General features: G+C 40.4%; 3 protein-coding genes across 5 annotated transcripts in view; 1 reads left to right on the top strand and 2 right to left on the bottom strand.

Moving 5' to 3' along the window:
* Positions 1–5,969, top strand: part of gsap (gamma-secretase activating protein) — a 33,189-nt gene extending 27,220 nt beyond the window's left edge. For all 3 annotated transcript variants that reach the window (XM_015051553.1, XM_015051552.1, XM_015051551.1), the window contains 4 exons: positions 3,088–3,149; positions 4,760–4,864; positions 5,050–5,146; positions 5,245–5,969. In XM_015051553.1, the coding sequence (XP_014907039.1) occupies positions 3,088–3,149; positions 4,760–4,864; positions 5,050–5,146; positions 5,245–5,345 (365 nt within the window). In that variant the 3' untranslated portion in view covers positions 5,346–5,969. The remainder of the gene's footprint in view (positions 1–3,087; positions 3,150–4,759; positions 4,865–5,049; positions 5,147–5,244) is intronic.
* On the bottom strand, positions 332–3,081 carry LOC106959175 (C-X-C chemokine receptor type 5-like). The gene is made up of 2 exons (XM_015051554.1): positions 1,194–3,081; positions 332–970 (listed from the first exon to the last, which is right to left on the bottom strand). The coding sequence occupies exons 1-2, from the start codon at positions 1,518–1,520 to the stop codon at positions 416–418; spliced, it is 882 nt and encodes a 293-aa protein (XP_014907040.1). The 5' UTR covers positions 1,521–3,081; the 3' UTR covers positions 332–415.
* A 1,892-nt stretch (positions 5,970–7,861) lies between the features above and the next one.
* ccdc146 (coiled-coil domain containing 146) overlaps positions 7,862–12,993 on the bottom strand; it is a 36,636-nt gene continuing 31,504 nt past the window's right edge. Inside the window, exons 22-24 of the mRNA XM_015051550.1 lie at positions 12,835–12,971; positions 10,189–10,285; positions 7,862–8,317 (exon numbers count right to left, since the gene is read on the bottom strand). Of these exons, the coding sequence (XP_014907036.1) occupies positions 8,117–8,317; positions 10,189–10,285; positions 12,835–12,971 (435 nt within the window). The 3' untranslated portion in view covers positions 7,862–8,116. The remainder of the gene's footprint in view (positions 8,318–10,188; positions 10,286–12,834; positions 12,972–12,993) is intronic.

Genomic DNA, 12,993 nt, shown 5'->3' with positions numbered 1-12,993 from the left:
ATCAGTAGATTTAGGTTTAAAGATTTAATTTTACCAACTTTTTTTTTTTCCACTGAAAGTCACTTTTCAGAATGACAAAAGCCAGAATCTGATTCTAACGGAGAATAAAACGAAGGTAACTCACAATTAGGGTGCTGGCAAGGGGACTTTAAAGTAAATGTTCAACTATTTCTGGGATTTGACATTTTTGGGAAACACACGGAATAAGCAAAGAAAGAAAATACAGAATGCATGTCCAGCCTTCAAACATATTTAATAGTAAAACATGTCTTTACCAAAAAAAATGGTAGATAAATTCACAAAAAAGTCATTATCTATATGCCATTGGGATTTTTTTTAACAGTGTTAATACCTCATTATAAATTAAAAATGTGCAAAAGGTTAAATAGCGTAGCACAGATATCCAAAGATCTTGTTAAGAACTGTCATTGAGAGCCATGAGAAAGAGCTTTCTCTTTTTCTCTCTGTCTCTTAGCTGATGCCGAGAAGCAAAGAAATACAGCAGGGGGTTCAGGCAGTGGTTTAAAAAGTACAAATACTCGATAGACGTCAGATTCCTGCTGACTTCAGTCAACGTCTCTGAAGGTCTAAAATGGGCGGCAACGGCCACAAGTCGAGCAAACAAAGGCAAAAAGTCTATTAGAGAGACGGCAAGGATCCGAGTGAACAGCCTGTTGATCTTTTGTTTCTTCCTGTCAGACATCTGAACCTTCCTGACGCCTCTCACAAGCTTTACGTAAAACACCAGCACCACAAGTTGAGCGGATATCGCTACGGCGACGTGGACCACCTCGGCTTGCGGTGTGATCATTTTGTTCCTACAGGACGTCTTGTCGGCGTCTTCGCTGTTCTTATCCATCAGAGACAGCACCAGTGGGAGAGGCAGCAGGGCCCCGAGTATCCACACACCGCAGAGTAAAACCCGCTGCCATGCTCGGGTCACTTTTTTCCACTTGGTATGATGAAGAATCTGGGAAGGAAAAAATAGCTTTAGCCATCTACTTACACACACTATTCAGGGTGCATTTATTTTACTTATCTTCTGAAGTAAAAGTACAAGCAGTGTGGTTACCTATATTTCTCCAAGTACGGCAGACTGAAAATAATTATTTCTTAGTTTTGCAGTAACGGCGCGCGTTAGTACTGCTAAATATGTTCGTTTTCCTACAACGGTAAAGTTTGGAGTTGCGTACCTGGTAGTAACGTTGAACGCTTATCAGCAGCAGGATGTTGGAGTTGGAGGTGATGCAGAATAAGATGATGAAAAAGAAAAGCTGACACAGTCCATGCGCCAAATGGGGCCCGGTGGCAAAAATGGCCCCGGCGATCACCAAGCAGAACAGCGAGAGCAGGTCCGACAGAGCCAGGTTGAAGATGAGGCGCTTCGTCATGGAGGAGCCTCGCAGGTGGCTGCTGAGTTTCACGATCACGAGGATGTTGGTCGGGATTCCCAGAAGGCAGCTGAGCACTGCGATCACGGCGGCGGCGACGTACGACGGATTGCTGGAGAACAGAGACATTCCAGAGGTGGAGCGGTTGGCGTTTGAGAAGGAAAACGGCGTTTCAGTGACACAGGCCGTTGTGGAAGAGAAAAGAAACGAAGAAGCTACAGAGCCGTCTCTGTTGTCAGGCTACGGTTGAGCTAATGCGTCGTATCGTCTAGGAAGGGCATTAACTTATTCTGCAGAAGGTGTCGCACTAGTGGTTTGTGGTCTTGGTATGTAATTCAGGACAGCATTTATTGATTACAGGGGCCTGATTTTGGTTATGCAACTACAGTTTGCATAAGACACAGCATTACTTTACTGTCACAACAACGAAGGTTTTCTTTAGAACACCTAGAACGAGCTTCAGGTGATGATTCTGGTACCTCAGGCACAAATAGTCATGTTGAAATCGTCTTTTCATCTTCCCCATGTTGTTACCTTTGAACGTCAGAAGCCAACAACACCTAATTTGGGGGAGTATGTTACTGTCGTCGTCCAGTTGAGAGCTGCTCTTTCAGAAAGATGGTGAGATGCTCAACAGCGTGCAGATCTTTACAAGTTTTTAAACGTAAGTTTCTGGTGTCTTCATGTTTGCGCGACTTCAGACTGTCGTCTTATTGTGGTTTAATCTCGGTATGAAGAAAACTTACAGGTGTTGCTGGGATATTTCCGTTTCATTCAGTTTGTCGGTTTACTAAAACTTGTACTTTCACATCAGCAGGTTTTTCTCTTGTTGACACTCTAAACACCTGTTGATGCTTTGGTCAACCACAGCCACCTGGCTTATTCTACTTTCTGAATTTCCTCTGAAAACCAAGAGACCCGACGAAGCAGGTGACCACAAAAGCAGGTCTTGTTAAAAGGCACGCTGTAAGATATACATTTCATTTAAGAAAACTAAAAACTACTAGTATATTAAATGCTTTTCATGCACACTTGTTTAGTGCATCATTCACCAACCTGATCCAGAACTTTAACTCGAGTTAAATTATATTTGTGAGTCTTCCTCTGTTTTCTTTTGCCAAACTTTGATACCTACCAGCTGATGAAGCAATGTGCAACAGCACATTGTGCTCTCATGTCAGGGTTGTCTTCAGATGGGACATAGGTGACCCTGTTACCGTTATTTTAAGCAATTTAAATAATTGAAATCCGATTTCCAGACAGACAGTTAATAATTCAAGTATTTGAATTATGTACGACCAACTAAAGTGGTTTCCCTCAGATTACAATTCTCACTATGTCTGAGTCTTGCCATAGCAACAGGACAGATAGGTTACAAATTATATTGACGTAGAAAACAAAACAGCACTTTGCATCTTTACTTTTTGATTCAGCTCCGAAAGTCAAAAGACTGGATTTCAGTCAAGTGGTCCTGAAACGTCTTTAGACATAATTTATCCCAGAACGTATTTACTGTTATTTACATCAGCACTACCTACGTTGTACGTGGGTGTTTTCATATTGGATTAAAATTTTTAGTGATTTTAAATCTTTAACCAGTTTAATTTTAGCCAACTTTTTTTTTCTTCTTTTCAATGTTTGTGATTTTGTTTCGATTCTCAACAAATTCATTAATAATTTCTTCCTTTTTGTTTAGATTTGGACAACAGTGAAGCCAACGAGCGACTGAAATTCGGCGTACTTAAGAGACTTCCTGAGGTACTGATGTGTGATCAAATTAATCATTAAGGTTTTTGATTAGTTTAGGAAGTAACTAATCAAACTTTATGTTCAGATTAAAGAGTCTAAACAGGAAGTTGAGAGTTTCCTTCTCCCAAACTAACTAAGATCTCATTTTCCTCAAAGATGTCTCACAATATTTGTGTAACCACTTAGTGTTCAGACTGAGAAAGGCTTTCTGGAGACTGCGGTGACTCCGTGTTCAGACTCTTGTGTAACTTCCATGTGCTTCTCTGTGTGCGTTTCATCCACAACGTGATTGGAGGAATGTCGAGTGTTTTGCATCTCTGGTGCATTTCCTGTCCGTCAGACTTTTGTTGAGCGAGTTTGGTAGGCAGCAGAAACTCAGACACAGCCTCACACATCTGAGGCAAAGGAGGCATTTATTTCTCCACTGTCGAGGTTTTGCACTGTGAGAAACTCAGCCAGCTAATACAACGTCCAATACAAATGTGTAACTTTTTTTTTTTTTTTTTTAAAAAAAGGTCAAACTGACTGAACCATTCATTTCTACTACCGGCAAAAGTGAGGAAATGTGCAAGGAAGAAGTTAGCAAATGTTAGGGTGAACTTAGCCATTTGCTACCTCAGACTAAAAGGACTTCGCAACAGAAAACGTTAGTTTGGAGGAACTTCTACACAACATGGGAAGGACTGTTCTGGAAACTTGATGCTCAATTATTGATGTCGCATTATTCTAAAAAAATCTAAAAGAAATACAACTGAATGATAGAAATGAATGAATAAAATCACTGAAACGTAACTTTTGACGAGGGTCAAATTAGTTTTGAAACGGTGTCCGGATATTTACAACAAGGTGGGCTTTAGCTCTGACAAAGCCCGATATAATGGTGGTAAGGAAGAGGCGAAGTAGATCAAAGGCAACCAAATTAGACCAAACTCAAAAAGCTTAATGTCATTAGAGAAGTGTGATTATTGAATCAGTAGCAGGTGTACTGATTAACTAATGAGAAACAGCTGTTAGGAGACCAGGAAAGGCACTTGGGACAAATGACTGGAGTGAATGGATAATGTAAACCAGAACAACAAAACACAAAACAACGCACTGTAGAGACAGACCTGTTCTAACTTCAAAAATATAGGTGGAGGCTTACTTTAAAAATCTAAATGACATAATGAAACTTTTATGTAACTAAACGTTAATATTAAATCTGGTAACAATGTTCTAAAACTTGAAGAGAAAATCAAATGTTAAAAGTGGAAGAGCTGAAAATAAATACATTTGAGTTAAATGGATAACTTTTTGTTAAAGTCTTTGCTAGTGTGCTGAAGAAGAATAAGTAATCATCCTACTGTAGTTCCCCCTTTTTTGTGTGATTTATGGCTGTTGTGCCTTTTTTTATTTGAAACCCTAAAAATAGTACAAATTCCCCAAGACCCCTCATTAGCAGTCCACCCTTCGATAATGCCGCCGCTTTCCATTTGGTGGAATAGAAAGGGACAGCTGTTCACAGCCTTCGGGGAATCTCTCTTTCTCCCTCCGTTTCTGTAGAAAGCGTGAGCTACATGCCTAAAATGTAAAGTGTTTTTTGTGTGTGTGTGTGTGTGTGTGTGTGTGTGTGTGTGTAGCCTATGGAGCAAAGGATCTACCATATGTGGGATCATCCTGTCAGCTCAGCCTCAATCTCCAGAGATTATGTCAAGGCGCTGCTGGAGAAACAGAGCAAGAATAAGGTAACATGGAAAAAACTGTGTGATGCATTTCCTGTAGAATGTCTCATAGCAAAGTAGTGACATATCAGGAGCCAATTTTATTTGCAAGACCAGTTTAGGGGAATTCGCTCAGGTGCTGCTGATATGTCTGAATTTGTATCTTACGAAAAAATTTCTATCTATTTTGTTTTAATCTTTCTCCTCAGGGATTTGTATTTGCTGGGCAGGACAAGCCCGGCTTCAGACCAGAGTTTCTTCCTCTAACCTATCTGGCAAAAATGCTCTCTGATATCGAGTCACAAGGTAGAGTATACCTCTATATCCTGCAGGGAAGGCCTTTAAAGAAGCTTTAGGAGCAGGAAGTGACGATGTCATTGATTCCCGTCTTAACTCCTGAACAGCTCTGAACCCTTTCGAGGAGAAGGAAAACGTGGACGCCAGGTTTGTGGAGGAGTCGGCTCTGATGCAGACGCTGATCCAGCTGGGCTTCGAGGAAAAATGAAGCGGCTGGAAGGGCGATGAAGGACGCGAGACGGATGGAGAGAGAGCGAGAGAGAGAGAGAAGAATAGATGAGGAGGAAAATCGGTTTAAGGAAGAGTAAATGTCTAACTGGGCCTTGACGGCATGAAATGGATTGATGTTGGAAAATGAGAGTCGAGTGGAGAAGTCATGAACAGGATCGTGCTGTTAAATGAAAAATTATTGTGGGGAACAGAGGGATTATAGGGAGAATGTTAGTGCAATTCACAAAAGAAAGAACTGCAACAAAGATGCATCTTAATACTTCAGAATATAATTGTAAAGTTATATTATTTCAGTTCCATTTAAAAAGTGTATGTAGACTTACACACACACACACACATAATTCAACTATTTATTTCTAATCATTTTATTATGGCTTACAGTGGAGGATACCAAAAAAAATTTATTACTGAGAATATATTTTTTAAATCCAAATATCATTGAAAGCTCTAAAAAAAGTCTTTTTGGAATCAACTGAAATGTCTTCACCCAAATCTCTGTTTATCCTAACAGTTGTACACTGCTGGAGTACATGGTGTCTATGTAAAACACATGAAACAAAATATATATATAAATTTCACAATAAAATCTTTTTAGCACTTTCTGCGTGTCTGATTTCTGATTACGATGCGGGATAATGCGACAAACACCGGGAAGACTGCTCTCTCGACAGTTGTCCACTGACACTCTATATCCATTGCAGTCAATAAGAAGCTGGTTGTATCCGAGCACACGAATGGAAAGTTGAGTGGAAGAAAAAAGTATGAGAGAGAACGCTGGACAAGCCATAGCAATGCCCGCTCATCTCAGAGGGGCTTTGAAGTAAATGCTGGCATGTTATCAGCTAGTGCTCCAACTGATGACATCAAAAGTTATCAAAATAAAGGCTTGAAACTGATCACTATGTGTGCAATGTGCAATATTCAAATAAATTCAACAATATTCAAATCAACAAAACAAAAAAGTCAAAGCCTTTAGGAAGCCGTTTTATCTGAATTAAGACCTTGTAGCTGCTAACTTTTTTTTTTGTCGTATGATTACGACCATCGAACGTTAACTGTATTTATAAGTCACGCGCACTCTGTACCCCCTCCTCCTGTGTGTTTCAAGCTGCGTCCCATCAGCTTGATCACCCGCCGACAAAAGGCTTCGCAGACAGAGAGGCTCGACGTGGTCTGCCACACATCAGGTCTGATTTGTACAGCAGCCTTTTAGCAGAACATGTAAACATGGGGAGAGAAATTCAAACTTTTTGTACAAGGTTGAGCCTGAATTAGACAAATTCACAAAGGGAGCGGTAGTTGTAAATGGGTTTTTTGTTTGTTTTTTCTGGTTGAATCTTCCCAGTTTTTAAAGTGGTTTTACTTTAAGTACCAGCTCCTTTACTCTTTTTAATCAGATTCATATTTTAAGCCCATGCATGCTCATAAAACTGGATTAAAACTAGAATGTAAATGTTGATTTTCATGATGTTTTTTAAGGAAGGTCCAAAAGGACAATGTTAACACAGACTACTGAATTTTACCTAACGGGACACCTATGGGATGAATTAGTGCATGCACTGTGAGCCAGGGCTTCTCGTCCAACATTAGTGTCTGACCTCACAAGAAAAAGAAAGCTACAAGTTCACATAAACACACGCATTAAGCTGATGCAGCTTAAAAGCCTGGGCAGACTTTCATTGAAGTCAGAAAGTGGGAGCAGGGATTTCATAAGATAAGTCGTATTTACGGAAAGACCAACCCTCTGCGTTTTAACAATCTCCTGTGACATTTCACACTGAAATCATAAATCATACATGTGAATCTTTCTCTAAGTGTAAACACACGAGTCCTTCTCCATCTAATGGTCTCATCCACACTCTTATGCTGCCGGTGTTATGTAGCAGTCTAACAGTTTGGGGCCAAGTTAATCTGACAGCTTCCAGCCTGAATCTGCAATGGATGAACACACACACACACACACACACACACACACACACACACACACACACAGGTTTCTTCTTAGGAAGTTGACTCATGCTGCGAGCAGCACCACTCAGGGTTGACATGGTGCACACCAGCTGTTTCAGGACTTTTCCTCCTGCACATCTTCTCTTTCCACACACTCATACATCAACTCTCTCACCAGCCATCAATCAGAGGCGTCCACTTGTTAATTTGGGGGAATTTCTGGGTTTAACAAATTTATTTGATTTATTTATGGCAGACTTTTAGTTGTTTTAAGGCTCAACTTCATGTTTTGGTGTGAAGCCCTCCCACCCCCAAACTTTGAACTCCGCCTCCTCCAGCTCTCCATCCCCTTCATTTAAATTCTCCTCTCTCTTTGTCATTCTTCATGCTCTTTCATTGCTTCTGCTTCCTCTCCAGATTTATCATTTTCGAGCGCCGCACGGGCTCTCCCGCTCGTCTCGTGGAGCTCAGACAGACACCGTTGCAATTTATTTAAAGATTACGACCGTGAAGGGTGAAACAACAACAAAGACAAAGAATGTGTGGGAATAGTTTAAGAAATTAATCTCATCTTCGAGGGAGAGGAGGTCTGAGCGGTGCTGATGTGTTGCTAGGCAGTGTGGCGATTGTGAAATCACACAGGGAGACATTGTACTAACAAAACACTCGATGTCATACTTTCGCTTTCACATCAAACACTTCCAGAAAAGATATGGGAACGAAGGAATACCGGTGAAACTGAAAGAAGACAAGAGAAATTTAAATGTTGCCAAGATTCTTTTTTTTTTTTTCTTTTCTCTAAAAGTTCCAAGATTTCACTGTCAGATTGCGATAATGCCTCATGTAGGCCCCCTGTGGGCGCGGTTTGATGGGCGCGAAGCGTCCGAAGGGTACGGGCAGACCGAGGGGGTCGTCCAGGGGGATGTACGCGTTGGGGCGAGCTTCGGCTGTGGTGTACACTCCGCTTGGCAGCTGCCTCCACTTATTTTCCTCAGCAAGCTACACACACACACGCACAGAGAGAGAACCACACACCAGAAGCACTTTTAATATTTCATGCGAGATTGCATGACCTTGAATTAAATACTTAAATCCAGACCTTCCTGAATCTTAATCATGGAAATGGAAAAAGGACGCAACAAGCAGTACATTTTTTATGGAACTCCAGAAGAAAAGAGCAAACAGTTGAGTGCTTGAGCTGAAAATAATGAGGACGAACAAAGTTGGAGGTAACGGTGACGGTTCTGTTGAGTGTAGGTCTTTTGTTTAATGGGAAAGGAGCCAGAGAAAGTCAGGCGGATTCCTGGCCAAAAATCTTCCCCAAGCAAACACTAATGGCTTTTTACTGGATGCACGAGCCATCCTGGTAATTCAAACTAGCAGAAACAGATCATCTGTGGTGCTGGTCGCCCCCTTGGTCAAGTAGACAGCTGGTGTGGAGGCATTTGAAGCAGCTGCAACCATTTATTGGCATTGCAACTAAAATTGTCTGTAGCTCTGGACCAGGGCCAGCTCTGGACTGGACCGAGTTAAACGTGGCTGTGTGATTGTCATATAATTTAGCAAGTATGTGAGCTTTATTTCAAGGGACTATTGGGTTCTGCTTTTGGAAAATCAAGAGAAGAAACTAGAAAAAGGACAATAAATCAACCAGATTGAAGTAAAGACAACCAAGCAATGTGGAAGTTGGAATGATGCAGCAATAAATGGAGTTCAATGAGGTTTAAATACAGACATAAAACACTAAAAAGGCCAATGAAATGAATCTAAAATGATTATGTACTGGCTTGGCCAAAAAAGAAAGACATGAGATAATTTTAACTATCCAGTTTTGGTTTTTATGTTTTTTTTCCCCCCAGATGGCTGACTGCCCAGGGCTACATCTCATCAGAGGAAGCACAAGCAGTTCGCAAAAGTAAAAAAAAAAAAAAAGTAGACTTACTTGGTCATTCAGAATCGGCAATTTTTTTTTCTCATTACAATGCTTTAATGAAATTATTTGTAATTTCTTAATTTAGTCAATCAAGTTTGTTTTTTTTTTTTAGCACATTTCAGCAATAAAGCAATTCGAAGTGCTTTACATCATAAAAACACAAAAATATAAAGTCAAAGAACACACAGCAAACAATTGAAGCATGACATCTTGCTAATTATGTTTTAATGTTTTATTTTAATTCATACTGACGAGCAGAGGTTAATTTATATTTGTCCAAAATCTTACTAAAGGAACATTTTGACTTGAAAATTGCAGTATTTATAATATATATGGGCTCGAGTTTATTTTAACTGAGACAGGAGAAGTTGTTTCTGGCTCTAATGAAGTCGATATTGGTCCACAGAACACAGACAGTGGTGGGCTCAATCGATCTGAACCCGATGTGGGTGATGGATCGATGTCTAACCATGGTGGACTCCGCTGAGTGGAAAGACAGAAGGAGGGGGAAAAAACCCCCCGTGTCCATTCCTTTTTGTCATTTTCCTCGATTTCCAGCTCACAGCAGCAGGCAGATAAACTGCTGTTAAATCTCACAAAACATAAGTGCTTTAATTGCTGTTTGCACACAAAGCAGCAAAGAAAGGCTTTAGGTCTAAAACGATTAAAAATGAGCCAACGTAGCTTCTTTTTTCCGTAGGAGTCGTTTAATTGTAATTTTTTAGCCTTGTGCTTGCAGTTTATTTTATTCTAGGAGCTTTGTTTGATTTTTTGAGAAAAGCTTTGATACACATTTCAGCCTTCTTGCCTGAATTTTATTTTTCTGCGCATTTCCTTTAAAGACACAACTTTTCACATATAAATTTGCCTACCATCTCCATGATACTCTGTTTGCTCTAAAGTGCGTCATGTGAATTTTTAACACTTGATCGCTTACCCTCTTTTTCTCTTCTCTTGCCCTCTGCCTCAGCCTCCTGTCTCGTTCCAACCTCCTCCCGGCCTCCTCTTTGTCAAACCACCACAGCACCTTTGGCCCCAAAAAAAAAAAAAAAAAAGTATATAATGTATATATAAATAAAATAAAAACACAAGAGCAGGGCAGGAAACGTCCATTTTGCATCAGTTTCACCGAGCTTGCAGTGTCATGGCTCAATTCAGCATTTGGCCAAAGCCAAAAGAAGATGGTTGCTTTGGTACCGGGATGCGGGCAGCGTTGCACCTCTCCGTCTTTTACCTCAGGGATCAAGTGGCGTGCTGCAGGCATGCATCAGCCCCAGCGATTCAACGGGGTATTAACACAAACCTCTTGAAATATTTACAGTGCATGTAGGGAATCCACAGGAAAAAAAAAAAAAAATGTTTTACTTGATGAAATATTTATAGGAGGCAAAAAAAAAAAAAAAAGCAAACACGGCTTGAAATTTACAATTTCTGTATAAAGCAGAGAACATAGTTCTTTAAATACAAATATGTAACAGAGTTTAAGCAGTTTAAAGTTAGTGATATTTGGAACATCAAAACCAGAAATGTGGGCTCCGGATTAAATGTCAGCCATAACTTTAGTTTAAGTGCCTGTTAATGTGAAAGTATCTCAGGGAGAACACATGCACAGGATGTTAACATGGACGGTTTCATTTTATTAAAGCTTACTTTACACATTTACAAATAGTAGCGCCGTGACGGACTGGAACCTCGTCTGACCTGACCGCCTCTCCGTTTGGGTCTTTTAATGTTTGAACAAACTGGCCGCCTGCTTTACGGTAAAGCGCTACAAGATCGGCCATAACTTTTCTTTTTTTTTTTTAATTGTTAATGTTACTGATGTTCATCCAGACACAAATCTGCTGGAAATGAGGCGATAAAAATACTTTCAGGGTTTAGGCAAGTGCCAAATCCCACATGTGCTTTTCAAAATAGTTTGTATTATTCCCATCTTACTGGAAAGGAAGGCCATCGCTCTATCAAAACGATACGTGGCCTTCAGATATTTCACTTTGTGTCAAGCTTCAAACAAAAATCTCAGTAGTTTGCAATAGTTGTTCACATAAAATCCCCAAAAATACCCCCAAGGATTTTCGTTTTAATGTGCCAAAAAATGTGGGGAGAGGGGTTTGAGCATTTTTGCAAATCTCCATAGAGTAAACAAAATACAACAGAAGGGTGCTGCAGTCGCTTTGCTCGTGTTCTCTCAGATGATGACAGCTTAATGTTAAGCTTCAAAGTGGCTGTCAAAAAACTAAAAAAAAAAAAAAGAAAAGAAAAAGAAGGGATGTCATGTGGACCACATCCATCTTTTATGTTGCGCTTTTGATGAGTCGGTGACAGGGGTGAGAAATACTGACGGAGCAAAAGACAGATAAAAGACTAGCGGCAATTTTCCTAAAAGTAGGCTGGTAATACTCCACACACAGAATCGCAAAGCACCGAGTTCTACATTAGAAATTTAAAAATGTTAACAGTGTAATGTTATTTATTTATTTATTCCATTCAACCATTATTTAACCAGGAAGTTCATTGAGATAATTCTCCAATGAGGGAGAGTTGGTCAAGAGGCACACTGGTGCAAAAATAATGAAAAGATACAATTAAAATGTCATGAAATTTACTCAAGGTCAAGTGGGGAAAAACCCAATAAGATTAGAGCATAAGATTAAGATTTCACTAAATTTAAAAGCAATCCATGGGAGTTTTAATGCGATTTTTGCAGATTACTCCAGAACCAAGAGAAAGCTTTTCTTTTCTCCTACCGAGTTCGGATCAGAACAGAAGCTGACACGATGAAGGTTTCTGACTGGAGACACGAGACAAAAACAAAACAAATATGGCGGCAGGTCGCTCGCCAGCAGGGCAGCCTTATAAATAAATACAAGCCAGTGCTGTTGCTCCCTTTGTTTTAGTGAAGGCCATGGGAGGAAAGCATAAGGCGCATGATGTGTCCTGAAGGCAGCATTTGCAGTGAAAGCACTTTGACATATTGAATTCAGACAATGGAGGACTGGAGGGACCTTCTTTCACGTAGATAATGTCACTATAGTTCAACGCAGTCAGGGAAGTTGTTTGTTTGTACCAGATTTTTCCTCCCAAACAGCTCGAGACGAGATTTGTGCCGATGTAAGAAGAGAGGAACAGATTTGGGCTTTTGTAACAGATGTTCCATATGGGGGGGAAGGAAGAAGGCGGTCATAAATCCATATGGCCAAATATTTGTACACGGACACTGACTTTTTTTTTTCTTGCCGACGTCCAAATGCTTTTATGCTCCAAGTTTTGAGAATGAACTTGTGGGATGCTCTTGAATTTCAATGTCTTTGGATTTAGGAGAATTGACAAGGCTTTCAAATATTTTGGCGAGTAGTAAAAGTTTGGAAATTTGTCTACATTTTATTTTCTTACTTCACTCTCCACCTTTTAGTAGAGGCGGCACATAAGCTGCTTTTCAACATTTTAAGAATAATGTCAGTTTGGATACTCAAATTAAAATTAAAAAACTTTGAGTTTGGACCAAATAACAGTCTGAGCTTCAAACATTTGCTGGGTTATTAAAAGATTCAGAACTTGATTTGAATAACACTCTGTCCAGGCTACCTTCCATGACGTGGAGAGGCCGTCGAGCCCGTCGGGTCTGGAGACCTCTCTCTGCTGCACCAGCGGCTTGGACGGACCGACCTCCTGCTCCGCTCCTTCTCCCTCCGGCTGCTGCTGACTCTCACGCTCAGGCAGCTTTGAGTGCGCACCAAGAACA

This window comes from Poecilia latipinna, unplaced genomic scaffold (genome assembly GCF_001443285.1).
Source record: "Poecilia latipinna isolate Pla-1442-1.1 unplaced genomic scaffold, P_latipinna-1.0 Scaffold1051, whole genome shotgun sequence".
Taxonomy (NCBI): Eukaryota; Metazoa; Chordata; class Actinopteri; order Cyprinodontiformes; family Poeciliidae; genus Poecilia; species Poecilia latipinna.
The sequence above is the reverse complement of the archived record's forward strand: the minus strand, read 5'-3'. Positions and strand labels throughout refer to the sequence as shown.